Source organism: Anopheles aquasalis, chromosome X (genome assembly GCF_943734665.1).
Source record: "Anopheles aquasalis chromosome X, idAnoAquaMG_Q_19, whole genome shotgun sequence".
Classification (NCBI taxonomy): domain Eukaryota; kingdom Metazoa; phylum Arthropoda; class Insecta; order Diptera; family Culicidae; genus Anopheles; species Anopheles aquasalis.
In genome coordinates, this window is record NC_064876.1 from 667,217 (window position 1) to 694,511 (window position 27,295).

General features: G+C 52.1%; 1 protein-coding gene across 1 annotated transcript; it reads left to right on the forward strand.

Annotated features, from left to right (window-relative positions):
- On the forward strand, nucleotides 1–26,957 carry LOC126580903 (uncharacterized). The gene is made up of 5 exons (XM_050244252.1): nucleotides 1–951; nucleotides 23,935–24,088; nucleotides 24,386–24,731; nucleotides 24,856–25,204; nucleotides 26,097–26,957. The coding sequence occupies exons 1-5, from the start codon at nucleotides 885–887 to the stop codon at nucleotides 26,168–26,170; spliced, it is 990 nt and encodes a 329-aa protein (XP_050100209.1). The 5' UTR covers nucleotides 1–884; the 3' UTR covers nucleotides 26,171–26,957.
- The last annotated feature ends 338 nt before the right edge of the window (nucleotides 26,958–27,295 follow it).

Consider the following 27,295-nt stretch of genomic DNA (forward strand, 5'->3'; position numbering starts at 1 on the left):
CGTAACCGTAGAATACAGCCCCACCGGTTCCGTGCTCGACGTGCTAGCGCTGTAAACCGGAACGAGGAGGGGACCACGGTCTTACGCAATTGCGCCGCACGACGCCCGGTCCGGTGCGATCGCGCAAATCGATCTTATCTCGTCCTCTGAAAGGTTCAGCCTCCCCCCCTGGAAAAGGAAAACATTTGCCTCCATGTAACAGTGTAACAGTGATGCGTGTGGTTTGGGTGACAGTGCGATCGTTCCGGTAACCGCTGTTTGGTTTGGTCGCGTGGGAGCGTCACATGGCGGTGGAACACGGTGTGCCTAGGAGATAGCTCGTAATTGCTCATTGATTGCTCCATCGGGAAGAGGTCATCGACGGACGGTCGGACGGGCAGGCCGCCACCACGCCCCTTAAAGCAGAAGCCTTTTTCGGTTTTTGCCATCAGCAATCAGTGGTGGACACCAGTGCGTCCCGTGGCAATGTAGCTGCATTATTGCGTCTCGTGTGAATTAGTTTCTGTGTTCTTTTTTTGTTTGTTCAACGCGTGGCGGACCCGCGGATCACACTGTGATCGGAAAGAAGAAGAAGACGACGAAGAAAACAGAAAAGAGTTGCCGGAAAATTGGGATCCATTTCACGACCACAGCATCTTGGTCGCCTCTTCAATCAACCAACCGAATAAGGACGCAACAGCGACGTAATCCTTTCTTCTCGTGCGTGCCGAGTGTGTGCAGTTGGCTGTGGTGGTTGCAGCTTTTCACTTTCGCCAAGTGTACCATATGCATGCTGCTTGGCCGCGAAGTGTTGGCCGCGTGTGAGGAAAGTGTCGTCACTAAAACCGAAGGCTCTCCGCGATCCCACAATCCCCGATCACAACATACAAACAAACAACGCGGAAATGGTGATGGTTGCTGTGCGGCTGCTCCGCTGGATTCCGATCTGCACGGTGCTGGTTGCAATACAAGGTAGGGTTTGGCAATTTGATATGGCGTTCAAATTACCCGCGTAATGGAATATGTTTCATTTTGTTTTTGTTTTTTAAATTAGGTTGCCAGTACTTTGATGGATGATTAGTTTCTTCTTATTTACATATATAATGATGAACCGTAGGACGGAGTGCTAGCTCTCGGAAGGGCTTGGCCTGGGGGTTGAAGGCCAGGTTTGGGTTCTGGTGACGGGAGGTTGGAAAGCAGCGGTGGAAAGTCTGCGGGGTTTCCTTTGGGTGCCTTCCCTTGGGGGGTTTACGATAAGCGATATAAACGACGATATAACGGTACACTTACCGGGGACGCCGGATACAGCGCGACAAACTACACTACCAAAAAATGCGTAAACAAATGAGATTTTACACTACACTACGCGCCACGAAGCATAAATCACAAACTACACTTGCTGCTGGATCACCAGCAAGCGAATAGCATCGACACATACATACAAAAACGCGATTATCAGCGCCCACCTGGTTGGCCAGCTGGTGCGCAGGATAGCTTTCACTAACACACTTTGACAAAGCACGATAAAGGGCCACGGCGCTTGGTTGAAAGGCACGCGCACTCGGGATCGGTGGGGAGCGTGATCGCACGGCTGCTCCGAACGAGAACAAAAGGCAGCACCAATCTGCCAGACGATAACCATAAATGATATTACGGGACACTTTCCGGGGACGCCGGATACAGCGCGCGACTCAGCGCAACAAACTACACTCAGGAAATGCGTAAACAAATGAGAATTTACACTACACTACGCGCCACGAAGCATAAATCACAAACTACACTTGCTGCTGGATCACCGGCATGCGATTAGCATCGGCACATACACGCAATCACCCGATTATCAGCGCCTAGCTGGTTGGCAAGCTGGTGCGCAGGATAGCTTTCACTAACACACTTTGACAAAGCACGACAAAGGGCCGCGGCGCTCGGTTGAAAGGCACGCGCACTCGGGATCGGTGGGGAGCGTGATCGCACGGCTGCTCCGAACGAGAACAAAAGGCAGCACCAAACTGCCAAACGATAACCATAAACGATATTACGGGACACTTTCCGGGGACGCCGGATACAGCGCGCGACTCAGCGCAACAAACTACACTCAGGAAATGCGCAAACAAATGAGAATTTACACTACACTACGCGCCACGAAGCATAAATCACAAACTACACTTGCTGCTGGATCACCGGCATGCGATTAGCATCGGCACATACACGCAATCACCCGATTATCAGCGCCCACCTGGTGCGCAAGATAGCTTTCACTAGCACACTTTGACAGAGCACGACAAAGGGCCACGGCACTCGGGTCAACGACCGGCGCACTCGGGATCGGTGGAGAGCGTGATCGCACGGCTGCTCCGAACGAGCGCAAAAGGTAGACTGATTGATTGGTTTTGCGTCCTGAGGGAACACAGCACTTTATTCACTAGAAACGGGAACGGACAGGAATTAGACAGACAAAGAAACACGGCCGGCGAAGCCACTACCTGTCGGGCCGTAAGTTGGAGCGAGAGAGAGAGACCGTGCGCGATCTCCCCTCCCCGGACGCATCGCCTGAGATTGATCGCTCAATCTCGGCTGTGCGTGAAATACCCAACCGGAAGCGGGAGAGCGGGTAGCGGGGCTCAAAACAAAACAAAACAATGTGGCAAAAGTGCATTGCAGCGAAGAGGGATTAGCGACTTTGAAGGCGACGCAATTGATTTGGAGGAATAAAATAAACACATTCGAAATAAATCGAATGTTATCTTATTAAATGTACTGCTCGATCTGCCCCCCCCCCCCCCCCTCATGCTGCACGCTTGCAACTATGTTATGTATGTGTGCAGCCCACCTCTAAACGGTGGCTAAGTGGAGTCTCTGGCGGGAGCAATAATTAAACGGCGGCCAGGGAGGAAGCACCGGACCACCTCGGCAATTCGGCTTCCGATCGGAGTGCACCGAGTGCGTAAGTGATGTGCGATGTGCTCCCGAAGCGACCTTGCCCCCCCAAAACATGTGAAAAACGCACCACAACAACAACTACAAGAGAAGAAAAGAAGAAAAAAAAACGTAAATGCATGCGAAAGATGCGGAAAATCATCAAAACACGACGGGGCTGCGTGAGCCGCATATGTTTCGCCCCCACCCCTTTCGGTCCTCCCACCCCTGGAAAACTCGCTGCCAACGACAGACGCTTCGTCGTCGTCGTCGTCATCATCTGTGACACACGCGGCGCCCAGTGGGGGAGGGCGGTTCGATTTCGGGTAATATTTTATTCAATAGATCAAATTGAATAATTTTTTGTTATGCTTCACACGCCAGTGCCCCCCTCCATCCCTCCGGCATCATTTCGAATGGCCCTGGCCATGAAAAGCACCCCATTCCCGTCCCTGCCCCTGGCGGCATCAGCCGCTTCAGTGCATGGGGTGCCGTCACCGCCAGCCAGCCGACCGGAGAAGGATATAAGATTGATCAGTCGTGACACCGACACCGCTGTGTGAAGGGGGGGGGGGGGGGGGGGGCAACATATGTCGGTGTCCTTTCATTCGCACCGAACACGTTTCGAATTTCGAACAGAGGCCGACCGCGGGGGCGGGGGGTGAAGGTGGAAGTGAGAAAGAAGAAAAAAAACGCGAGAAGAAAGCACGACGACACCCACGCCACGCACGGTACGCGTTATGCCGGCCAAAAGGGGGGAGCCATAGATACTGCCACAGCGTTGCCTCTATAGAGACATTCGGCCGGTATGTGATCTGTTTTTTTTTTGTGCTGTGCTGTGCCATTGCTGGCTGTGCCGCGATACGAAAGCGAAGCGAACGAGCGCGGGCCTGGACAACGGGAGGTGGGACGGAAAACGGTTTTCCCTGCACACCGAGCCACCCTTTTCGCCCGCTGGGAGGCCCTTCTTGGTTATGCAAATCGGCGGGAATGGCGCGCGACTAAGCCAGGCTCGCACCGGGTTCGCACCGACGCACGCCAAGCCGCACGTAGATGTGACACACAATAATCATGAAATATGTGTGGAACAACGACGGCGGAATGGTGGTGCACCCTTTGCTTCCCTTCTGCCTAGAAACACGCCTTCCCTGATTCGGTGCGCGCGGCACAACCATCGCAGCATAAAAGCGGCACATCAAAAAGCCGCAAAATGGTCTCAAAACGTTCGCAACGTTGTGGCGCCCGGGGAAGGATTGCGATGGGAGAGAAGAAAGAAGAGGAGGAGAAGGAGGAGAAGGAGTGCAGTGTTCGTCGATGCCTCGTCGGGTGCTATGCGAGGCGGCATCCAACCGCGCGTCCTATCGAAGGTGAGTATGCCTCAGGTGAATGCCGGTGGGGGCGGGGGATACGTGCCCCAGGAACACACCTGTACACGATATGATATATCCGAAACATCCGATACCGAGGCCGTGAACGGCCTGTATGATAGTATAGAGAGCGTTTTTTTTTTTGAAAGAAAAAAAAAACAGGTTTTGTGAACTATTTTTTCCCTTTTAACTTCTTGTCGGAAGGACAACGACGGAATCAATCGCGACCTGTGGCGCGATGACGACGACGACGACGACGACGAGCGATAGAGTGCAAGCGCTCCAACTCAACTGACTGACAGCATCTGTGGCGTGAAAATTCGATCTGTACCACCGCCCCCTTCACCCAAAAAACCCTGCTAATGCTCGAAAGGTAAAGGTCTCTCTCTAGCTTCCTCGTGCTTTCGTGCTTGGTTTTTTTCTTTCTTTCCACTCTTTGTTTTCGTGTTGCGAAGGAAGCGAAAGCGGACGTGTGAAGCTCAGCCGAAAGGAAGGAAGGATAATTTGATGTGAATCCACTATAATCCCTGCACCTGCACCACCGTGGTGCACCCAATACCTTCGAGAACGGCGCCGTCTGGACGATTGGAAGCGCGTGCTAAGCGCAAAAAAAAAACACGAGCAATATCACGCAAGGTGCACTCATTGCACTCCATCGCATTCGCATCCATCGTCTGCCTCGCTGCATCCGTTGGCTCGAATGATCACGATCACGGTGATGATGATGATGATGATGACGATGGGCACAGAAGCATCGTCGTCATGTCGAATGTGGATTCATTAGACTGGCCACAAGGGGAATTTGCCATCGACATTCGTCTGTAGCGGCAGCTAGGAATGAGCGACTGTCGACGACGACAAGGACTGTGAAAATCCTGTGCATCCGGTACCGAAATCGTAACCACCGCCGACCTGGGGGCGGGGAAAGGAGGATACCCAAGAACAGACAAAGACACACGCTAGTGCAGTGCAACCGACAGGAGTCTCGCCCGGGCGCTGCAATCGGATTTCCTGGCCTGGCCTGTCGCACTGTTAACGATGATGAGGACGACGACGAACAGGAGCAGAGATATAACACACAGAGAGAGAGCGAGATTCCGCGCCGCGGCTCGAGCACGGCGCGTAGCTCGATGACAAATAATGATGTTGAACGCTTGATAGGATTCTCATCGCGGAGCGCTCCTCCTGTACGACGACAGGCCGGGGGCCGATTTGTTGAGCTGGTGCCACTCGCGGACCGCTCTCGCGTCGAAATTGCGCCGCCGGACGTCCGGATCACAGTTCCACCGATCCGCCGTTTCATCACCACCACCGCACGAGGGTACGCACCGTGCCTTCGCTGTGGCAGGATCTAATTGGAAGGGCTTAAGCGAGGATAAATGCAGCAGCAGCAGGCAGGCAGGCAGGCAGGCAACCGAGTGCCAGGCACGAGGTTCCAGGAGCTTCTTTCTGCGGTGGGCGCACAAGGGAAGGAATTGCGCGACACCCGTTGACACTCACCGGCGTTGCTACTGGCGGGAGTGGAAGTGAAGCGTATTTACGCCAATTACTTTCGTCCAGTGCGAGACGCGACAGGACCTGCTCCACCCGTCCGTCAAGCTCAAGCAGGCGAAAAACACCGAGCACGCTGTCACTGCTTCTCTTTCTCTGCTCTCTCTCTCTCGCTGCACCTACGAAAAGAATTACTTTCCAAATATGCGTTGGTTGGTGCTTATTGTTTAGTAAAATAGCAATCATTCGGGAGTCCCAAGGGCTAGCGCATAAAATCCGGCACGGTACCCTCTCTCTCTCTGTGTCGCTCCGTGTGCACGAGTGATGCTAATGCAGCGTGCTTCAAGCAAATAAATGTAGCTATAAAAAATTAAATAAACAGCATTAAAAAAATATATAACACAGAAGACAAAAAACAATAACCGCCGCAGCAAACACCACGGCCACCTGTCCACCCCGGAATGGGTGGGCGCCGGGTGTTTATGCTGATTACCGATCGTTAAGTGGGGGAGTCGTCGGAAGTTAATTTGCAATGCTGGCTGCAGCTACGCCCAATCTTTCGCGTGAAAGATTAACGCCGCGAAGCAACAACAACAATAAATAAATATCTGTGATGTGATGGTGGTCACAAGCGAGCGTGGAAAATTGCCCGCGAAATGTTGTTAGGAAATTGCCAAGCCAGAGCCAGACCATCCGCGGCGCCTTCCGTTTGCGGCTTTGCTGGATATTGGATGGATGGACGGGAGCGACACGCGCGCCCGGTGGCAAAATGCCTCTCACGTACCCTCCGGGCGGGGGGCACCTTTTTCCTCCTCTTTCCCGTGACCGTGCCCGTGGGCATCGTGGGATGGTGATGGTTGTTTGTTTGTTTTGTTTTTTGCCATCCCTCTGGGAAGACGTTGCTGCCCTGCTCCGAAAACCGTTTACAACCGTCAAACCATTGTCACCTGCTGGCTGGCTGGGTGGGTGTGGGGTGTGGAGAAAAACAATTCACCGAACAGCCTTGGCGGGGTGTGGGAGCAAGTGAAATCGGAATGTGAGATGAATTTATTTAAATGCTAATTAAAGGATGGAAAAACAAAAACACACTCCCACATAAACGCACACACCAGGCCGGGCACTCTCTCTCTCTCTCTCTCTCTCTCTCTCTCTCTCTCTCTCTCTCTCTCTCTCTGTCCCGGGGGCGCACATCTCGAACATCGAAGCCAGCCGTCGTGCTAGCCAGCCAGCCAGCCAGCCAGCCAGTAAGCCTTAGGAAGCCAAGACTACGCCACATCCCCATTTTCCTTCCCGTACCGTTCCGTTCCGTACCGTCCGGTGTTCGGTTCGGTTGGATTTTCCACCCCACAAAATCCCTGTCCCACCAATTATCACGCTCCGCGAAGCTCGTCCACAGCGAAGGGCGCACGGAGGAGATGGAGTCAGTTGTCGAACGACACATCCCTGCCTGCCTGCCTGCCAGCCTGCCTTTTTGGGGGAAAAGGTGATTTTCCGGTGGCAAGCCCCGGGCTCCATCGCATGGCATCGGCGCACGGGCACGTGCCCTTCCTGCCCCCACACGAGCGGGTGAGTCAGGAGCTTCTGAGACAGGCGCGCGTGCGAGCGGCAGTTCATGATTGGAGCAGCAGCAGCACGCCGGCGGTATTATGAATGCTGGGGGAAACGAGGGCGAAAGAGGATGGGCGGAACGAGAGGGCGGAACGAGGAGGACAAAACTCGCTAACATAATTATTGCCAGGAAGCGATGAGCTTTGAGTACGAAGATCTCTTCTTCGTTGCGCGCGCTCTCTCTTCATCTCTATATCTCGCTCGTTCTGTCGCACCTGCTGCCCGTTTCTTGTGTGCAAAAGGAGAAAGGTAAAGGGGGTGGGGGGGAGGGGACGTGCTAATGGAAAGCACTACTGGATGTCACGGAGACTGGCGCAGGGGGAAACTGAAACCAAACTCGAACTCGGCACCGTATTGCTTCGCCTGCCGTTTGTCTCTGCTCTCTTCTCTCTTCTCTCTCTGCTCTCTCTGCTCTCTCTGCTCTCTCTCTCTCTCTCTCTCTCTCTCTCTCTCTCTCTCTCTCTCTCTCACACTTACTGTGTACCACCCGGACTGGGCCGAGCCGGAAAGGTGACGAAGATTCACGGCTTTAAAGTTGTTAATCCCTTCGGTCAGCAGCTATTGCAGGAGTGCAGCCAGCCAGCCAGCCAGCCAGCCAGCCAGAAGACGATTGCAAACGCAAAACGACTCCACAAACCCCCCCCACCCACACGGGAAAACCCTCTTCGTCCACGGGGGAATGGTGTGAAGACGTAATACAGTCTCTCCGATGGAAGGAAGGGATGGAGAGGGTGGAAGAGAAAGCGCGTTGGTATCATGTTTCACATTGTTTCACAGCTTCTTCTTGGCCACGACACTCAGCGGCGAGTGCGCGCGCCATTGTAACACCACACTTCACCCGACCATCTCCCCCCCCCCCCCCGCCCCGCTCTTTACGCTCCTTGCACACATACAGACACGCCAGGATAAAACGTGATCCCTCCTCCATCTCCTCCTTTTTCACCACCACCACAAGCACCAACCTCTTCTGCTCATATTCTGCTCCACCGAAAGCTATTTTCCAACCACCCAGCGTCTAGGGTGAAGTGTAAAGAAGGGATGGAGGGTGGTTACGGGGGTTAAATGGAATAGAGGACGGAAGGAAGGGAGTGGCGCAAAGTTTGAAGGTTTTCCCACCCCCCGTCTGACAACTGTGGCTGTGTCGGTGTGTTGTGTGTGCCACCCCCCACTCTCCCCCCCCCCTACCCCTTCGTCCATTACACGTCTTCGCCGCGGACGTCGCTTTCTCCAACGGGGGCGGGGGAGACAGCTTCGCGAAGAGGCGCACGGAGTAAAACGTTTTACAACAATATCCATATCATATTTTCCCAATTAGAATTGACTGCATTACGGTGCCGTCGCCGCCGTCGCCGCCGTCGCCCCTTTCGCTACTCCCAGACACCCCCCCCCCCAGCTTTTCCGGGCACCTCTTGTTCGCTGCTGCTCGTGCTGGCTCCGGGGATAGAAGTTTTTCGGCGAGGCACTCGGCAAGGTGGCCCCCAAAAACGGGGTGGCCAATTCTCACTGGGTGTGCGAAGGGGGGGCAGGGCACGCTGTGTAATGCTGTACGCTTCTCCTCCTCCTCCTGCCCTCCTGCCCTTCCCCCCTTGCGCTAAAGAGAGTACGCAGCAGATTTGCTGCTGCCTGTCTGCCGAGCGCGCCGGAGCTGCCTCTCGTCGCTGTTCCGGCGTTGAAAGTTTGAAATCAGCTTAAGGATAATGGAGCACAGTAAGAAGAGGAGAAAGCGGGGGGAGGGGGGTGGAGGTGGATGTTAGTAGCGAGCATCCCCATCAATGGCAAAAAACGGTTTAATTTGAGTTTATTGTAGTTACCAGGGGGCGATGGATGGAACGGAACGGGCCTTGCGCTGGAATGGAACACGGGCTTGAATGGTGAAGGGGTGCGGGGTGTGTCTAAAGGATTCTATTACAGCAGACTCCCCTCCCCGCTCCTACCCGGTAGCCCGAGAACGTAAATTACATTTTGTGCCGGCCTGTTTTTTCTTTTTCTTTTTAAAGAAGTGAAGAAGGAAGAGACGGAGCGTGCATTATTCATGTCGTTCGTCGCCCCACCGTGCTTGCATTGCTAATGTTCGACCGTGAAATTGGTGAAATCGGCACGCTGGAGCTCTCTTCTCGTTCTGGCAACACTTTTTCAACTTTAAACATTTGCCAAAAATCTAAAAATAGGAATATCAACAAAAACTTGACAGGGCTATCTAGATAAACTTATCATCTTTCTAACGAATATCGATCTGTATATTTCAGATGACCCGTCATGTCGCTACGATGGGCACCGTAAAAAGTACCTTTTCGACGACATGTCTACCGAAATTTGATGCCATGGATTAGTTTTTCATTTATTGTTGCTCAAAACAATACCAAATATTCTTCAAAAGTTGTACATTAATATGCCATTTACTTGAAAACATAAAGTTGTGGGGTTGGGCCACAAAAAATCGTCAAAAACGGGCCTTTTTTTGGCCTGAAAATACCGAAATAAGGGGGGACTTAAGAACGTAACGTCGTTGAGTTTTGGATGCAGCATTCCACAGCATCGCAAGGTTAGTTGGAGGTAAAATATCGGTAGAACGCATCCTCATTTCACACACAAAAACACGCACGCACCCTTCTCATCTTCATTTTCCAACAGGAAAAGGGTTAAAGGGTGTGAGAGAGAGAGAGAGAATGGTGGCGATGTAGTAACATTTCGCCCGTTGCGCCCGGTTGCTGTAGCCAGGGGTACGATACGAAATGAAGACATTTGCCACCCCGTCCTCTCTCTTCACCTGTCGGCTAAAACGGCCCTCAATAGCGTCGCGTAAGGCTGGGCAGAGAGCGCAAAGTGCGCGAGCACACCAATCACCCAGCCAGTAAAGGTGTTCAAAGCGGGAAGGAAGAGAGAGCCGTTTGTGAACCCAAAAACCCACGAACTGGGGTCTCGGGAACGAAATGGGTTTTTTGGGGGTGGAGGGGGTGATTAATTTCCCATGTCGAACACCCCACAAACCCCAGCAACTCTTCGACGAGGATGAAGCGGATGTTAGGGGCTAGGAAGATCCCACTCCAGCGCGGGCACACGCGGGAGACCCAACCAGGATCGTGGCTGTGCCTGTGTCTGCCGCGACCACCCACCCAAAAAGGGGGGGGGGGGGGGGAGGAGAACGAGGGGTATTAGAAATGTGCCACGGCAAAGGGACATATCCTCTCATGCCGAGCAGTGGCCGAAAGGGGGCCCCCGTCGACGAGGTAAAATATAGGGCAACATGGTATGAATTTTACCTTCTCATTATCAGCCGGTAGCGCGGAGCACTCTGGCCCCGGGTAGTCCGGGTCGCGCGGTTCGGGTTGGTTGAGTCCTCTAACCCTCGATTCAGTGGTCAGCAGCATCCCACGCAATGTGTGCGTGTCGCGGGGGAGAGGTTGATGCCTCGCCATGATCATCATCATCATCGTCATGAGCCTCAGCAGTAGCAGCAGAGAACGAACTACGGTTCCGGGAAAGAGCACCGTTACGTTTCTCTCTCTCTCTCTCTCTCTCACTCACTCTCTCCCTGTATGTGTGCGTTTGTGTCCCTGCCCTGGCTGCAATTCGAAAATTATTTTAATCAGAAACCGCCGCATGAGTGGGCGCCGCGAACGGTGACCGCTTCTAATGGAGCAGTTACCGCGCGGTTTGCTCAAAAAACCCGTTGCGAAGCAGCAGCGCAGCAGCAATATTGAATATCCAATCCCTCCTCTCCCTCACTCTCTCCTCTCCAGCTCCAGCTTCAGCAGAACCCCCGATGACCTAAACATGGACAGAGAGAGAGAAAGGACGATATGTGATGGTTATCCTTTTCCATTGGATGTCCTTTTTGTCCGTGGTCTACCGAACCGGACCACCGAAACCGGGTTCCGGGAACAGCTCGCGCTCTCCATGATGCTGATGATGATGATGATGATGATGATGAGGCTGTCACTGGATCCTGCTGCTATGCGCGTTGCTAACGGTGGACCACCCATTGCGGTGCTGGTGATGGACAGTCTTTCCGGCCGTCCGGAACTGTGTGCCAGCGACTCCAGGAACTCCACGGGTTCCATTTCAGCTTCCCGGCCAGCCAGCAGCGGAGGAGCGGGTTTCGGTTTCGATGAAGCATACACACATACACGCGCCGCGCCGTTGCACGCAGCTCAATTGGATTTTCGTCAATTTGCTGCCCGGTACCGTGGGGGGTTTTTTTTTTGTGGTAGGCGGGGGGATATTGTGTATCCGCCACGAATCTACCAGTGGATTCCCTATTCCCAACTGATCGCGTCAGCCTTTCAACGTGGCCTCGCTGAGAGGAGCGTACCGTCCAACCGGATTTCCATTTAATTCAATTTCATCCAAAAAACGGCCCGCACCAACCGTGGTGTAGGGATCCGAGAGGTCGACCACCACCACCAGCGCAATTGTCCATTACAGTGGGTGCAGCATGTAAAAATGCATTAAATCGACGCGGCTCCCAGCATCGGCAACGGGGCAAGCTCACGCTCACTAACACTCAGCTTGCTGTCCGGTTATGTTATCTGTGGATCGGATGGATTGAGCTTGGAATGGTGGTGTGGGGATTGTAATCGTGCTAATTGATTCATTTGCTGCTGCTGCTTCTGCTTGCCAACCCTCAACGATTCGATACCGAGATTCCAGATTCTTGGCTTGGCGACTATGCAAATGCAGAAATGAATGCATTGCAATGAAATGCACCAAGAACGTTCCTCCCCCCGTTCTGGTTCTAATGATGGCTGGCTGGCTGGCTGGCTGTGAAAGGGGAAACAGCAGGAGCAGAGGGTCCACTCGCGGAATGTGCACTCGATCCAGCTGTACAGCAGTGACACACAAGAGAGCACGGACCGGACACCGGGAATGCACATGCACGACGGGGGTTTACCGATAAAAGGACCTCTCAATCGAATTGCATAACTTTCGGGGTTTTGAGTGAAAAATTTAGTGGTTAAGTGCACTTTTTCTGCCTCCTGCCCCCATTCCGGATAGTTAAAAAGCTTATTAAGTATTTCTGCAATTCGATAGAGATGTAGGTTATTGTTTTTTTTTATACCACCATTTGTTTTGTACCCATCGCGTCACGTAGCATTTTACCAAAAATCCACGAAAATCCCCCTCCGCCACGTGAGCAACAAGGAAAAGCGCGTTTTTCGCGAGGAACGCCGCGCGGTGCGAGCGAATCGAGGAACTGTCAGCAATTTACACATCAAAAGAATGTAACACAGATGTGATTTAGATGATAAATGAACTAGTTATGGGGGTCTCTCTTCTGTTCTCGTTCTCCTTCGTCTTCTCTACGGTTGCTTTTCCCACTCTGCCCCAAAAATCCAGCCCAACGCGCGCGCCACTGCGGTGCATCGCGGCCGCCAGACTTAAGGACTCGCTTAAGGAGCGAGGGCGTGCGAGAAAGAGAGAGAGAGAGAGTGAGCGCTGTTATCGCCGTCGTAGACAGAGCCAAACCGAGCAGAGAAGAAGCAGCAGCAGCAGCAGCAGAGGTAGCAGCAGTTTGCATTCTCTTTCCAATTTGTGCAAATGCCAGATGAAGCCCTCCAGCCACCAGCATCTCTCTCTCGCTCTCGCTCTCTCTCTCTCTCTCTCTCTCTCTCTCTCTCTCTCTCTCTCTCTCTCTCTCTCTCTCTCTCTCTCTCTCTCTCTCTCTCGCTTGTCGGTCATGCCCGACAGACAAGAAAAATTGCTTTCTTAAATGCTCCCGATTTCCGACGCAAAACGACGACGGTGACGGGGTTGTTGAGGACACGCAACACCGCGAAGCGCGTTCCCTTCCGCGTGCTGCGTTCCGTGCGGTCATTACGCGACTAAGCGACTTCATCAGCAGCAGCGAGCAGCAGCCACTGCGCTGCGCATACTGCCTGATAGTGACGAGTGGTGGCGGCAAATGGAAATAACAAAAAAAAAATCGAAAAGAAAAACAACTAGAGCAAAGCCATAAAAATGCAACAATGACCACGGGAAAAGCAGCATCAATTTGATGCTACTGCTGCTGCTACTGCTCTGAAAGCAACGAAAGAAGCTTGATGGCTGCCTTGATGGCTGCTGCAGGCAAAGAGAAAGCGAGCGATCGTGACGAGGGCGCGCGCGCGCACGCGGCGAAAAGTGTAGCGACTCGCCTTTCGCTGGTCAGGGAACGAGGTGCAGGATGTGCGCTTTTGTAACATCCCCACCACCACCACCACGGTTCACGGAGTGACGCGAGGCAGAGAGGGAGAAAAATCAAATCAAACTCCCCAAAGCAGCATCCCAGGAAGATGGAGGACTCCTGGAAAGGGGAAGAATACGGACAACGCGAGAGAACGATTTGAAATTTCCACTCATTTAAACCATCCGGTGCGCGCGAGAAGGTGGGAAAGTGGGTGCACCACTCCCCCTCATCACCCATCGTGAAGCTAAATGAGCTGTCGTTTATTAGTGGCAATGAATGTTCGGAGAAAGCGAAGCGAGTGCTGCTGGTTTTGCGCTGGGGAAAAAAACACATCAACGAAAAAAAAAACAAAGCCGGGAGTCCTCCAGGCCCGATGGGTGGGTACATCGTTGCACGGTCGAATTAAGCTGACAACGCCTCTAATGTCCTGTCTAATGATCGGGTTATAAATAACGTCTGGGCATCTTTGCGCTCACGTCGAAAAAAAAGAAAGGCTCTGCCACCGCTGCACCTGCGCTATATGCTCGCTTCCGTGATGGGCGACCGTTCTGGGTTCGGTTTTGTTGTTGGGCAAAGCAGTCACCACGCAAACAAACGCACACACAAGGTGCTGATGCCGATGAAGCATAATGGTGGCCCTAGAATTTGTTTGTTTTTTAAATGTTCACTCGCAAAAAAATCGTTTTCTTTTTTTTTCCTTTTCTCTCTCTCTCTCACAAACACCCACACTCACACACTATCTAGTCCTTTCAGCAGCTACGCGCAAAAAAAAACAAAAAGAATTGTCTAATTCAACCGTCGAACCATCAAGTTGTTCAAGTTTGAAAATTGTCACCGACTCAGACTCAGGCGGCGCGCACTCGACGCTCCTCGATGCGGTGACGAGTGTGCGAGTGTGTGTTGTCGCTGGCCAGCGATTTTCCTTCCACTACAACGCCTCTAGCCCCCCCGCGGTGGTGGCCTCAACGATTTCCTTTTTTCCACCCCCCTTTGGCGAAACACTACACTCGCTGCGCTGCTCTCTCGCTCGTTCTCGTTGCTCTTCACTTAAAAAAAAATAGAAAGGACCTCTCGACGGGAATAGTGTACCGATGGTGTACTCTTTTCGGGTAACGCGAAATGAAAGCCTCCCTAAGCTCCCTCCTAATCTGCACCCGGATATAATAACATTATTTTAAATAAAATGATCAACTAGGATGAGAAGAAGAAGAAGAGGAGGCTGGGTGGAAGAGACCGAAAATGCGGAATATGGCACAAGGGATGACGGGGCCGGGATTCTCGTTAGCCCGAAACCGAAAGGTCGTCGTCATCAGATCATCGTCGTCGTGGTTGTCGTCGTCTGGCCTGGTTTGTGGTCTAGTTCCCAGGATTTTTCGGCAGTCGGGGGGAAGGGGGGAAGGGAGAAGGATGGCGGGTGGTGGCACACAGATTTATGACTAACCCCTCCCTAAAGAGGGATGCTCTGGGTCTGCCGCTGTGGCGACGGAATCGATGAAATGATCAACCGCTGTTTTGTGTTAGCCAGGGGTGACACTCAATAACACTGCCCCCCCCCCCTCCATTTTCTCCCCTTCTTTTTTGCTCTCTCTCTTGCTCTCTGTCTATCTATTTCCCTAATTTTCTGCACGCATCCAGCACGCGAAAGCAACGCGCGCGCGCTCTCTAAGCTTTGCATTTAAGCGACGGACGATAATACACAACAGAATAAAAAGCAAACCAGGGGGGTTCCTGTCGTGGCCCCTCCGTCGTGCTGCTGTTATACCTCACGTCCTCCTCCTCCACCGCACCACAGTTTTCTGCTCCATTTTCTTCTCTTTCGCTTCGCCCTTTCTTTTTCCTTTTAATTTTCCCTCGCACGCTGCGAAGCAAAATAGCTTCCCCAATTTATGCGGCTGCGACCTTTGCTCTCTTCCCTCCCCCCCCCCCTCTCTCTCCATCAGCGACGGTACGGTGCGCTCCCTAAAATAGGGAAAGAAAGGTTGACGGCTGATGGCTGACGGTTGGAAAGGAGAGAGGAGGAAGGTGGTTTTGCTACTAGTCTACCGGGGGAATGTGTTCGCTTCGCAGGGTTCGCAAAATCAAATAAAGCTCATGGTCCACCCCCACCCCCCCCCCCCCCCCCCCCCCGGGCGCTCGCATCTCTAGAGCAGCAGGGGAGGATGTGGAGTTGCTGGAAGGACCATCGCCTAAGGATGGCCAAGTGGACGACGACGACGACGACGACGACTCTCTTTTGCTCCGCTGCTGCTGCTGCTGTTCACGGGGATTAGGTTGGTTGGTTTCTTCCTCCCCCTCTTCCTCTTCTTGTTCTTGTTCTACTTCTTTGTTTTCTTCGCGCTTTCCTTTTTTTGTTCTTTGCTGGCTTTGCGCAAACTGAACTGCTGCTGCTGCTGAAAATCGAAGCAGATGCTCTGGCGCTGGCGGGGTGCTCTCTAGTGTTCTCTTAGTGGCCAACTGGCGGTGATGATCATCGCAAGGGAAAGGGAGCGAAGAGAGCTCGTGAGGCGTGGCCCCATTCTTGTTGTTGGCGCATTGGCATGGTGGCTTGGATTCTTTCACCCCCGTCCGCCCCACAGAAAAAAAAAACACCAAAAATCTTGCGACAATTGCGCGGAGTGGAGAACCGCCGAGAGCCGGTTCGAATGGTGCAAGGAGGGAGGAGGGAGGTTTTGTGTGGCCAGATGATGTGGCGCACCCTTGATGGCACCCCGGGTTTGGTTCGTGCTTTCGGGTGGGGGGGGGGGGTCATAGCTAAGAGCTGCAGACAAAGAGGGTTGTTTTGGGGGATGAGGGTAGAGGGTGGACCAAAATATGAAATGGTGACCGAACTCTCTGGAGAAGGATCACCATCCGCCGCAGCAGCAGCAGCAGTAGCGCGAAACGAAGCGCCAAAGGGTGACTGCCAAACGTAAACAGAAGGGACCGACCGGAGCCGGGGGGTTGACGGTGTTGTGGTGGTGGTGAAAAATCATTTATTCTCTAAATTGAGCGTAAAATCTCTGCAGCGCAATACTCATTCGCTATCTCTCTCTCTGGCGTCTTATTTCGTCTTCTCCTCGGGCGTTTTCCATTCTGCTCGTCTTCTTCTCTTTTCTCGTTTCGCGTTTTTCGCTTCGTGTTATGTGTTGTGTTTCCCAGCATTTCCCCGTTGTGACCGAGTAGCAGCTGGGCTTCTTGCCTTCTCCGCGGACAATTGTGTTGTGCTTTCACGCGGTGCTCTCTCTCTCTGTCTGGAGGTGACGAGGAGACGAACGTTGTACCCAGACCCCGGGTGGCCAAGGTCCTTATCTGCTCGATCTCATCTCGAGTGGTACATCTATCATGCCCAGGAGCAGCAGTAGCAGCAGCAGCAGCAGCAGCAGTCAGCGACCCTGCTGGGATGCAGCACTAACGATCACTCCGCTGCGAGACTGCTGAGAGCAGGCAATAATGCGAAACATAAATAGTTTTCTTTTTTTTAAATAGGCAAAAGCCACCCAGTCCTGGGGGTGCATTTGCAAAACATTTCCCCGGGCTCGCAAGTGCCGCGTCACCGATGCCACTGCCAGCCAGCTTGCTGCTTCTCTTCCTTTTCCCTTTTCTCTGTCTCTCTCTCTCTCTCTCTCTCGCGTCTTTTTCTGTCGGAAAAGATGGAGGAAATGGAGGCGCCAGTACCGTGCTTTGCCAGCTGTGATCTCACAACGGAGCGGCGTCTAGCGGAGTGTTGCATAATCTACAGGCAGCCGCACTGGGACAAAGATGCAACAGACTGACAGTCGCGTGCCTCTTCACGAATGGAAGGAGGCGAAGCAGGAGGGGGCCAAGAGCAGCGAACTTGCTGGAAACCGCGTCACGCACAGGGGAGTAGTGTTACGAGCAAACGTATAGCGGTGGTGAAAAGTCATCGCGTTATCGTCGTTTATATCTTTTTTAACAGCAAAGTCGCGTCTTACAAAGCGGCTCGCTTCGCGGATCATTAAGCCCGTGGAGTCCTTAGGTTAATTCCGATAAAAAAAGAACTCTCTTTGGAGGATTTTTTGCGGAGAAATCATTCAATTTTAATTTTTCAAGTGAATACCTTAGTAAACTACATGTTTCTAACAATATTTCGTAGCATTTTGAAGAAGATTCGATAAAAGCTTCATCCATGGCGTCAATTTCAGAGAGGACGTTTTTCGAAGCGGTACTATTTCCGCTGCCCATCGTATCCCCTGTGATGGGTCATATGAAATATGTACAAATAAGTACTTTTTTGATAGGTTATAAGTTTATCTAAGTAACACCGTTGAGTTTTTGTTGATATTCTGATTTTTCGGTTTTTGGCAGATTTTTGAAGTTTAAGAAGTGATCACACTGTGATAGAAACCGGGTTCGTCGCTTAAAGTCTCTTGATTTTGGACCAAAAATGGCTTATTTTTGACGATTTCTTTAAAGAAAACTATTTACCTATACATGATTCTGTAAATGCCATAATATTCTACAACTTTTCAAATATATTTGGTCGTATTTTGAGGAAGTTTCATCGAAAACTTCACCCAAGGCATCAAATTATAAATGATATAAATATATAAATGATGAGAGGAGACCTAAGGATAATTTTCTAATGCCCCGCCAGCTTATCCCTTTTGCATGCCAAAGACTCAAGAATTCTCTCTCTCTCTCTCTCTCTCTATCTCGCTCTCTCGCTCTCGCTCTCTCGCTCTCGCTCTCTCGCTCTCTCTCTCTCTCTTTCTCCCCTTCCTTCTCTCGTGTGACCCACATTCATCGGCTCGTTATTTATTAGCTACAGAATATTGTTTGATTTCACATTCATTCTAATTGTTCTTTTTGTTTATCTTTTTGGTTCCTGCGCACCCCAGCAACAACAACAAGAGCGCGGCTGTTTAAATCCTGTGCTGTGCGCCACAAGAATTCATCACAAGAAACACCTGGAACGTCAGCAGCCCCCCCTCCCGCGTATCAGTTCTGTTATGTATTTATTTATTTATCCCTTATTTAATTTATAATTTTAGATGCTTGCCGGTAAACTTTCGAACCCCCGTTCCCCCTGCCGTACCCCGTTTTTGCGCGTGACAGGAACATTCAGACCATTCAGCTGCTGCTGGTGCTGCTGCTGCTGCTAACTTGCTTGTTTCCTTCCTTGCTGAGTAAAAAGCTGCGTGACGGGAGCGAGAAACCCGTAGCACTAACATAAGGAAGCACAAAAAGCGTCAACATTGTGGTGTGGGGGGTGCCGGGAAAAGGGGGTTAGAGGACGTAGTAATGCCCGGCGGAGACATAAACACACACGCCGCACACGGTTCCCTCTCTCGCTCTCTGTCTCTCTCCGTCTAGTCTCCGATGGAAAGTTTTGAGACCTCGCGATTCAAAGACACCCCCTACGGCGTCCACTGTCCTCTGCTCCTGCAGGCTATAATATGTTAGAAAAGCGAAACCTACACCCCACCTCTCCCTTTCCTTCCCAACACAACCACGCGCACGAGAGAGAGAGAGAGAGAGAGAGAGAGAGAGAGAGAGAGAGAGAGAGAGAAGGTAATCGAACAACGTGGAGAGGACAAAGTTTGCCGTACCGTGCCGTGCCGGATACTCTAACAATGATCACCGGCGCTGCCTGCCAATAGAAGGGGGAGCGGCGGGAATGTTGGTGCATTATGTGCATTCGGAACGACGGGCGGGAGCGGGGGGGGGGGGGGGGGGAGAGAAAGCAAAACAGCAAAAGCATGCCAGCAAAAAGCTGGCAAACCCCGTGGGGGTTTGAGTCGTCGCGTGTCACGTATCACGTAAGCACGCGCGACCGCCCGTCCCATCCCGTCTCTCGAACCTCCGGAACCTCAGGAAACGCAAAACGCAGGACAAACTTCTTGGGTTTTTCTCGGAGTGGCACTTCTTCTTCTTCTTCTTCTCGTCTTGTGCAGCATCTCCGGAGGGCTGCCGCGTTGCAGCAGTCACGTTAGAGATTGTGACGCGCGCGAGAGAGAGAGAGAGGAAGAAGAAGCATCCTGGACACAGGACGGCACACCAACGTAACGGGGCGCGCGGGGGGTGTGTGAAGCGTATCTGTTTCCGAGCGTTTCCGCCACACAACGTCGCCCTGCGCTCACTTACAACAAAGGGCGGCGGCGGCGGCGATTACAACTTTCCTAATGATCGCACCACAAAAAGTCCATCGCTCGACCGGCGCACCCCGGAGCGTCGTCGTCGTCGTCGGTTGATGGTAGTTATCGGGGGTGCTTTTAAGGCCACCACGGCACGGACCACGGCCTTTCGTAGGTCCGGCAGCACCGGCTCGACCACATTGTCGCCACCGCCGGACGCGCGCGGGTTGTTCGTGTCATTGTCAACTTTTGCGACACTCCGGCAACCACCACCACCATCGGCAGCAGCCGAGAGCATTGCGCGCTGGTCAGGGCCACAATAAAATGCCTAAAAACGGTGGTCAATCATCGGAGGATCATCTCATCCGTGGTGGAATCGTGAATTTTAAAAGCCAGGACGATTCCTCGGACCTTGGGAGCGTCAGGTGTCGATGACTAGCTCGGTCCTCTGTCTTTTGCCGTCCGTGGATAGTGTGCGCCTTGAGACGACGGCTTGCGACGACGCGTTTCCGCGTAGACATTCCACCACCGTCGGCATTCCGGGAGCCGCAGCTTTTCCACCACCACCACCACCACCACCACCAGGAACCAGGAGAATGTCCAGCAGCAGCAGCAGCAGTAGCAGCACGAAGTGAATCAACCGCATTCCGCTGCAAGCATTCTTCTCTCCGCAAGGAGCGAGGGTGGTGGTTTAAAAATATGGGCAAAGTTTTCCGGCCCGGAAGCTGGCATTTATGCTGTTTACTTTTCGCACCTCGCTCTCACTTCCGGCCAAGGCTCCGCTGGCAAGGTAATGGAAGCACCCGATCCCGGTCCCCGAGGTTCCGTTCTTTGCATATTTTTGCATGTCTGCTCTCTCGTGGCACCGGTCCGGCACGTTCCTTGATGGAGTCGCTTGGCTCCACACAGAGAGAGAGTGAGAGAGAGAGAGAGAGAGAGAGAGAGAGAGAGAGAGAGAGACAGTGAGAGAGAAAGAGAGAGAGAGCGAGAGAGAGGAGAGCGCCGTGCGCCGGGCGCCTCCGCGAACCCATCATCCATTATTTACGGATGTGCTTTCCTACTTCTCGCTTCCTAGCTTCCTCCTGCTCCACCCTTCTTTTTTTCATGGCTCAATCGACGCATTTTACTACCCCTGTCGGTCGGTCGGTCGGACGGGGCGTCGTTGTCGCCCGTTTCCGGTCGTTTGCGCCTGCTGCTGCTGCTGCTGCTGCTGCACCTTGCTGCCATCCATTGTGCCACTGCTGTGGTGATGGTGCTTCGTTATGTGAGTTCGCTTCGCCCCATTTTTGCTCCTTCCCCTCCCCCCTGGCGCCCCTGACACCTGTCACGGGTGGGGTGGGGGAACACGTATGCAAATGTTGAATGCTCCTCCGAAAGTGTGGTCCGCCTGGCAAATGCCAAACCGCAGCTTGTGTGCACCAGGATCAGTAGAGAAGGATGCGGCGGTGGCGGCGGCGGCGGCGGCGGCAGGAGAAAATCAAGTTCAAATTAAGTTGGCGACTTTTCTTTGGCTTGCAACCCCTTCCCTTCTCTCTCGTTCTCTTCCTTTCTAGCTGCAACAAATCCTAGCAAGACAGTAGAAACGACGACGACGACGACGACGACATGCATGCAACAGGGAACAGACGCAAGACGCCAAGAGGAAAAAAAAATGCAAAAAAAGGGGTGCGCTGCATGGGAAGAAGAAGGGGTGCAGCGTGCACAGTAGAAAATGGAGAGCTGCAAATGCTGCAAAAGCGAAGCGGAAGAGAAGGCACCGTGCGACGAGAGGGGCACAGCAGGCGCTTGATAAGGATAACTGTTGCCGGGGCAAAAACTCGGCAAAACTATTTCCCCCCCCCCTTTCCCTTTTCTCGTTCCCGTTCCCCGGTTCCCTGGACATGGCGGTTGGCGAGAAGTCACACAACACAAGCCACACATCTTCGCTAGCTGGCTGGCTGGCTGGCTGGCTGGCTGGAGTGGCTTTTCTTGGAAGGTGCCGCGGTGATCGCGTGCCAAAAATTAGGGAAATTCCAGGCCAAACCAAGCGGCGATGCGTGGCGCTGGTTCGCTGGCAGAGTGCAGCACATCGGCGCGTGGAAAGTTTCGGCTTTCGATGCTACAGGTGCGCCCTATTTAGTTGTAAAACCGGCGCTCTTCATTTACTGTTCATATTAAATAGACCTCCCCCCCTCGCTCTCTCCCTCTCCGCCGCCGAAAGAGCCTGAAGCTGAGTGTGCTGTTTAGCGGAACGCCCGGGAAAGGGGGAGCTTCCTTTGATTACTGCGATTTCCCGTACCCGACCACCGACAGCGAGGAAAAGGATAACATTGACTAGGGAGAGCGCTCGCACCGTAACCTCATTCCAGCGCAACCCAGGGCCCCGGATCGTAAACCCAAGCCTTCTTCTCCCCCCTCTAGGGGGCGGGCAGCATTCCGAATTAATGATGCGTAAGTCGTAACTTGGCCCCGGTTCGTTGGGTTGGCCCGGCTAGTCAGCTAACTAGCTGACTGGCTGGTTGTTGGATTATGATTGATTGTGATTGCTGCTGCTGCTGCTGGGGCTGTCAAGCGGTGCGGTAACAGCGGGGCTTTAGCATGTTCCGCTGTCCAGCTGTCCGGTCCAGGATCGTTGGAGTTTGAAGCGAGACAGAGAGAGAGAGAGAGAGCGCGCGCGCAAGAGCGAGGGCAATGGCTTCACTTTCTGCCAACTGCTGCCACGAAACCCGGACGGAGCAGTTGGTTTGAGATGTTTTGGGTTCCGGTGCGGCACCGGGGCCGACTCGCCGACGACCAGCGAAAGTCAAACAATGAATTTCAAGTGGGACACGCACACACGAAGGGGCGACGACGCACGAGGGAGAAAGAGAGAGAGAGAGAGAGCAAGAGGTCATAACTGACATGATGATGATGATGATGTTGATGATGGTTTACGGGTGGCACGGGCACCGGTTGACCATTCTGGACGGGACTTAAACCACGGGCTACGGGTTTCGGAAACACCCGCACACATACACATAGGTGGAGTGTGCACGGTCGATTGAGTACGAACCAACTCCTTTCGCTTGGTTACCCCGTTCTGGTGGGAGCCAAACAAGATTTTCAATCTCAACCGTTACCCTCTCCCCCGCTCAAGGGCCCTGGAAAACTTGCTTTCCATTCCGCGACTACACCCACACATCGTGGGTTCGCCGGTTGTTGCAGCTACGCGACCGGATGCGTCGCTTCGCCGCGCACTGCCAGTGACCGGCGGTACGTACCGGTTGTTGGTTGTTTTTCAAGTGTAGTGTCGTATTAAATGACAAATTTTCAAGAATAGTTTTACGCTGCTTTTTGGGAAAGATTTGTTAAGAGCTTGCGGGCTGGCATTAATTTAGAGTAAGGCATGTTTGTAAAATAAAATCCTTTTCCCCATCGTAGCCGCGTGATGGGTCATCAGAAACATACAAATCGATACTCTTTTGATAGATTATAAGTTTATCTTACTAGTCTCGTTGAGTTTTTGTTGATATTCTGATTTTTCGATTTTTGGCAGCATTTTAAAGTTGAAAAAGTGATCACACTAGCGATCAAAACCGGGTTCGTCGCTTTGAGTCTTTTGAATTTCACCAAAAATCGGTCATTTTTGACGATTTGTTTTAAGAAAACTATCAGCCAAAATATGTTTTTGTAAATGCCATAATATCCTACAATTTTTCAAGCATATTTGGTCGTATTTTGGGGACGATTCATGCAAAACTTCACCCATGGCAGCCACATTTACGAGTGCATGTCTGCAAAAAATGCACTTTTTCGGTACGGTTTTCAACGCAGCCGCGTAATGGGTCATCAGAAATATGCAAATCAATACTCTTTTAATAGATTATAAGTGTAACTATGTACCACCGTCAAGTTTTTATTGAATTGCTAGTTTTTCTATCTTTGCAGATTTTTTAATTTAAAAATTGATGCTTCACACGAGTCTCATTGAAAAAAAAAACACAATTACTGCATAATTAATAAAACAAAAGAAGTATTAACATTTTTAATAAAGACTAGACAGGGCTACCTGGCAACTAGTGCTCCGATAATGTGTTTTCTTTAGTGTTATTCTATTATTCCGATTCACAATTGAACAATTTGCGCGATGGTTGCATCACTCTCCCAGGAAAACGCGACGTCCGATGTGTTTCGCGTAACAGTAACACGATCCTCACGATTGCTTACATGCCTTCTGTTTTTGCAGGTCCTTAAAAATAAACCGTGCTGCCACAATGTGCGCTCATCTCATCACTACTCTGTGTGTTTGCTTTCTTCTTTTTTGTTTTTTTCATCTGCACACACGCGCGCGCCTCCGCCTTTCCATCGCATACAGAATGGCACCGGACGCTCGCCCTGCGGCTGACGAATATGAACGTCCCGGAGGTGGTCGACTACCGTGACACGGTCACCCTTTCCTGTAGCTACGATCTCGGCCTGCACCAGCTGAACTCGGTCAAATGGTACAAGGGCAACCAGGAGTTTTACCGGTAAGACACAAAGGCCCACATTCCTGCAGCACCCAGATACGCCATTCGATTCGCTTTCGGCTCGCGCTTATTATTTGCGCCCATTTGTGTTCTTCCCCTGTTCGTCCTCGTGCCCCCATTTATTAATTCCCATTTTGCTTTCCATCGCAACCAAACCGACAGCGGAATGTCCGCGGTCCGCTCAGCGGCAACAGGCCTAGGGCCCTAGCTGTCTGTTGGTTTTTGTCGATGAGCGATCCATTACAATGATTAACCCTCCCCCGGCACTCATTCTTCTACCCCCCGTTTCCCCGGAAGGTATGCCCCGATGCTGACACCCAAGGTAACGGTGTACCCGGTCGATGGGATTGCCATCGCGACGGACCGGCCAACCATCTGCAACCAGTACCTCTGCTCGATTCGGCTAACGGGGCTGGGGCGCCGGTCCAGTGGTGAGTACCGGTGCGAGATATCGGGCGATGCGCCCGAATTCAAGCTGGCGAACGGGACGCACAACATGACGGTCGAGGCACTGCCGATCGAGGACCCAACCATCAGTGGGCTCAGCTCGAGCTATCTACCGCACGAGCACATCCTGGCGAACTGCACCTCGGACCGGTCCAGCTTGCCGGTACGGTTGCTGTGGTTCATCAACGGTCGCACGGTACGCCCGGATCCAGCAGCCAACGATGGTGGTGGCAACAATCAACTCACATTTCTCCTCCCCCCCCCCTTTCTCTTTCTCTTTTCCTCTTCCACCACCGGTTTGACAATGTCGTGGCCAACAGGTCCCGATGGAGTATCTCCAGCAGCAGCAGGAGACGACACTCGAGAGCGATTCGTTCCACCTGCGGTATCGCACCCTGGAGATGCGGGTACCGATCGATCGGTTGGTGCAGCGCGAGCTAGACAACGCCATCCATATCAAGTGTGTCGCGACGGTCGACCTGGTACCGGGGGCCAGCCGGGAGGCGAAAGCGGTGATAGCGCTCCGCAGTCACCGATCGTCGCTGTTCGGCTTCGGTGGTGGTGGTGGTGGTGCTGGTGGCCATCACAGTAATGCTGCCGGGGCCGTTGTCGCTACCACCACTGCCACTGCCACCGGTCGAAGCCGGCTGCTGCTGGTGCTACTCAGTGGTAAGTGTGGGCGCGGGTCTCTCATTTGAACGAAAATCGCTGAAGGATTCGAAATGGGAAGGAAAACGGTATTAGAAAAAAAAACTGGTAAAAAACAAATATTTGCATCTGTAAAATAATTGCAACCCCTGAAGGGTTAAATATGTTAGCTATTTGGGGAGGAGGGATGAATTTGAGGTGATTTAATATCTCCGCTCCCTTCCCGCTAGCCCCTCCTTCAAGATACAAGGTGCGCCATCAGGTGGTGCCCTATTTTAAAGATGAATAACTCTGTCATTTTTCAGCCGATTTTGACAACTAGGACAGTTTCTGAAACTTCAGTCTATGCTGTTTTAGTAATGGATCACTTCACGTGAAAAGCGCGGACGGAAATTGTCACACTTTTGCATTGAAAATAATCGTTCACTAGTGAAAACTGCGATAGTCGGATTTGACGGCGCTGGACTTTTTTTTTCTGTGGGTCTATTTAAAAATTAAGGTTTATGCCAACAAACCAAAGCCTGTGAAACAATTCAAAGCAAATATTAGAGCTGTAATTGCGCAAATAACTCCCGAAATGTTGTCATATACAATGCAAAATGCCCGAAAAAGGAGCTGCTTTTTGTTTGCGTGGATGGAGGCGGTCGATTTGATCGAGAATCATATTTTGAGTATGGCACAATAAATGGCATAGAGTAACCTAAATAAAACAGGTTTATTTTCTAAAATCCGCCAAAAAATGACAGAGTTATTCCACTTTAAAATAAGGTACCGCCTCATGGCGCACCCTGTAGTGTCAAGAAGTTATTTAATGTTTTAAACTTCAATTAACCCCCCTTAAAACAATGGCAATTTGGTAGCGATACAGCGTGAGGATATTCATTTACGATTTACGTTCGATCTTCACTTGCAGCTCAATTCATCATGATGTGGGTAGGATTTCCGGTGCCCGGTTCGCTCCCCGATTCCAGTGGTCACTCACTTTGAGCCATCATTGCGCACGTGGTGCAGTGTGGCGGTTGTTTTTTGTAACGCAGATCGCGCCAGCCAGCCAACCACGATCGAGGCCACGTTCTGACTGAGTCCACTCTATCCGGGGATGTATGTTCGTTAAATTATGAGAGAAAAAGCTTGCAAAAGAGAGTGCAGGGCCACTAGGGTTAGCACGCGGTTTGGTGTGCAATCACGGTTGCGTTTGGCTGCGTTTTATGTTCCTTTTCTTTCCTAGCTACCACCAAAACTGGTGTCGCGCGGGTTAATCGCTCTTTGCGGGATCGAAATCGAAGTAGCAACAGGTTACTATGCGCTTCCTTCGCACTAAAGATGATGCGTTGCAGCAATTCGTTTAAAAGAAGGACAGAGACGTAGAGGCAAAGAAAGGGAGAGAGCGAGCTAGAAAAGTGAAAGAGCATTGAAATGATTGTAAATATTGTGTACCACCCCCGCCATTCGATTATCACACGATGATGCTGTTCCGGGGTTTGGCGGCAGGATACTCGAGCAGCAGAAGCAGCAGGAGCAGCAGGAGCAGGAAAAAGGGAGAAACACACAGCTAATATCGTGGTGCCTGCGACCCGAGATGCAGATCAGAGTGGCAGAAAATAAAAACCAAACCAAAACCCCACACCCGGTAGGTGCGACACCTAGCCGCACCACCCGCAGTGAAGAGGAAGGTCTCCGGAGCGTCGTGGAGTGAAATGTGAGAAGTGTGTGCGTGCGAGAAGATCAGCGGAGCGGTGCTGTCTGGAATGCTGTGGCAATTTTTATGGCCAAATAAAACCTAAAGATAAACGAATGTGCCTCATGAATGTTTATATCCCCCCCCCCCCCCCCCCCCCGGTGGATGGCGGCAGGTGCTGCAGATGCTTCCAGGTTTGTATGATCCACACAAACACCAGCACCGTTCGATGCAGCAACAGCAACAGCAGCAGCAGCACTACTTTTATCGCTGGTTCCATCAGTAAAACGGCTCCGAAAACGATGGTGGTTTTGATGTTACAGCCCATTTTAGTACCCAATAGCCACCTGCCTTGATTGAAAGCATTGGGCAGCAAAACGATTTCGGCTACCGCTAGCTCTCCCCCCCCCCCCCCCCGGGGGCGTTCGCAGTAA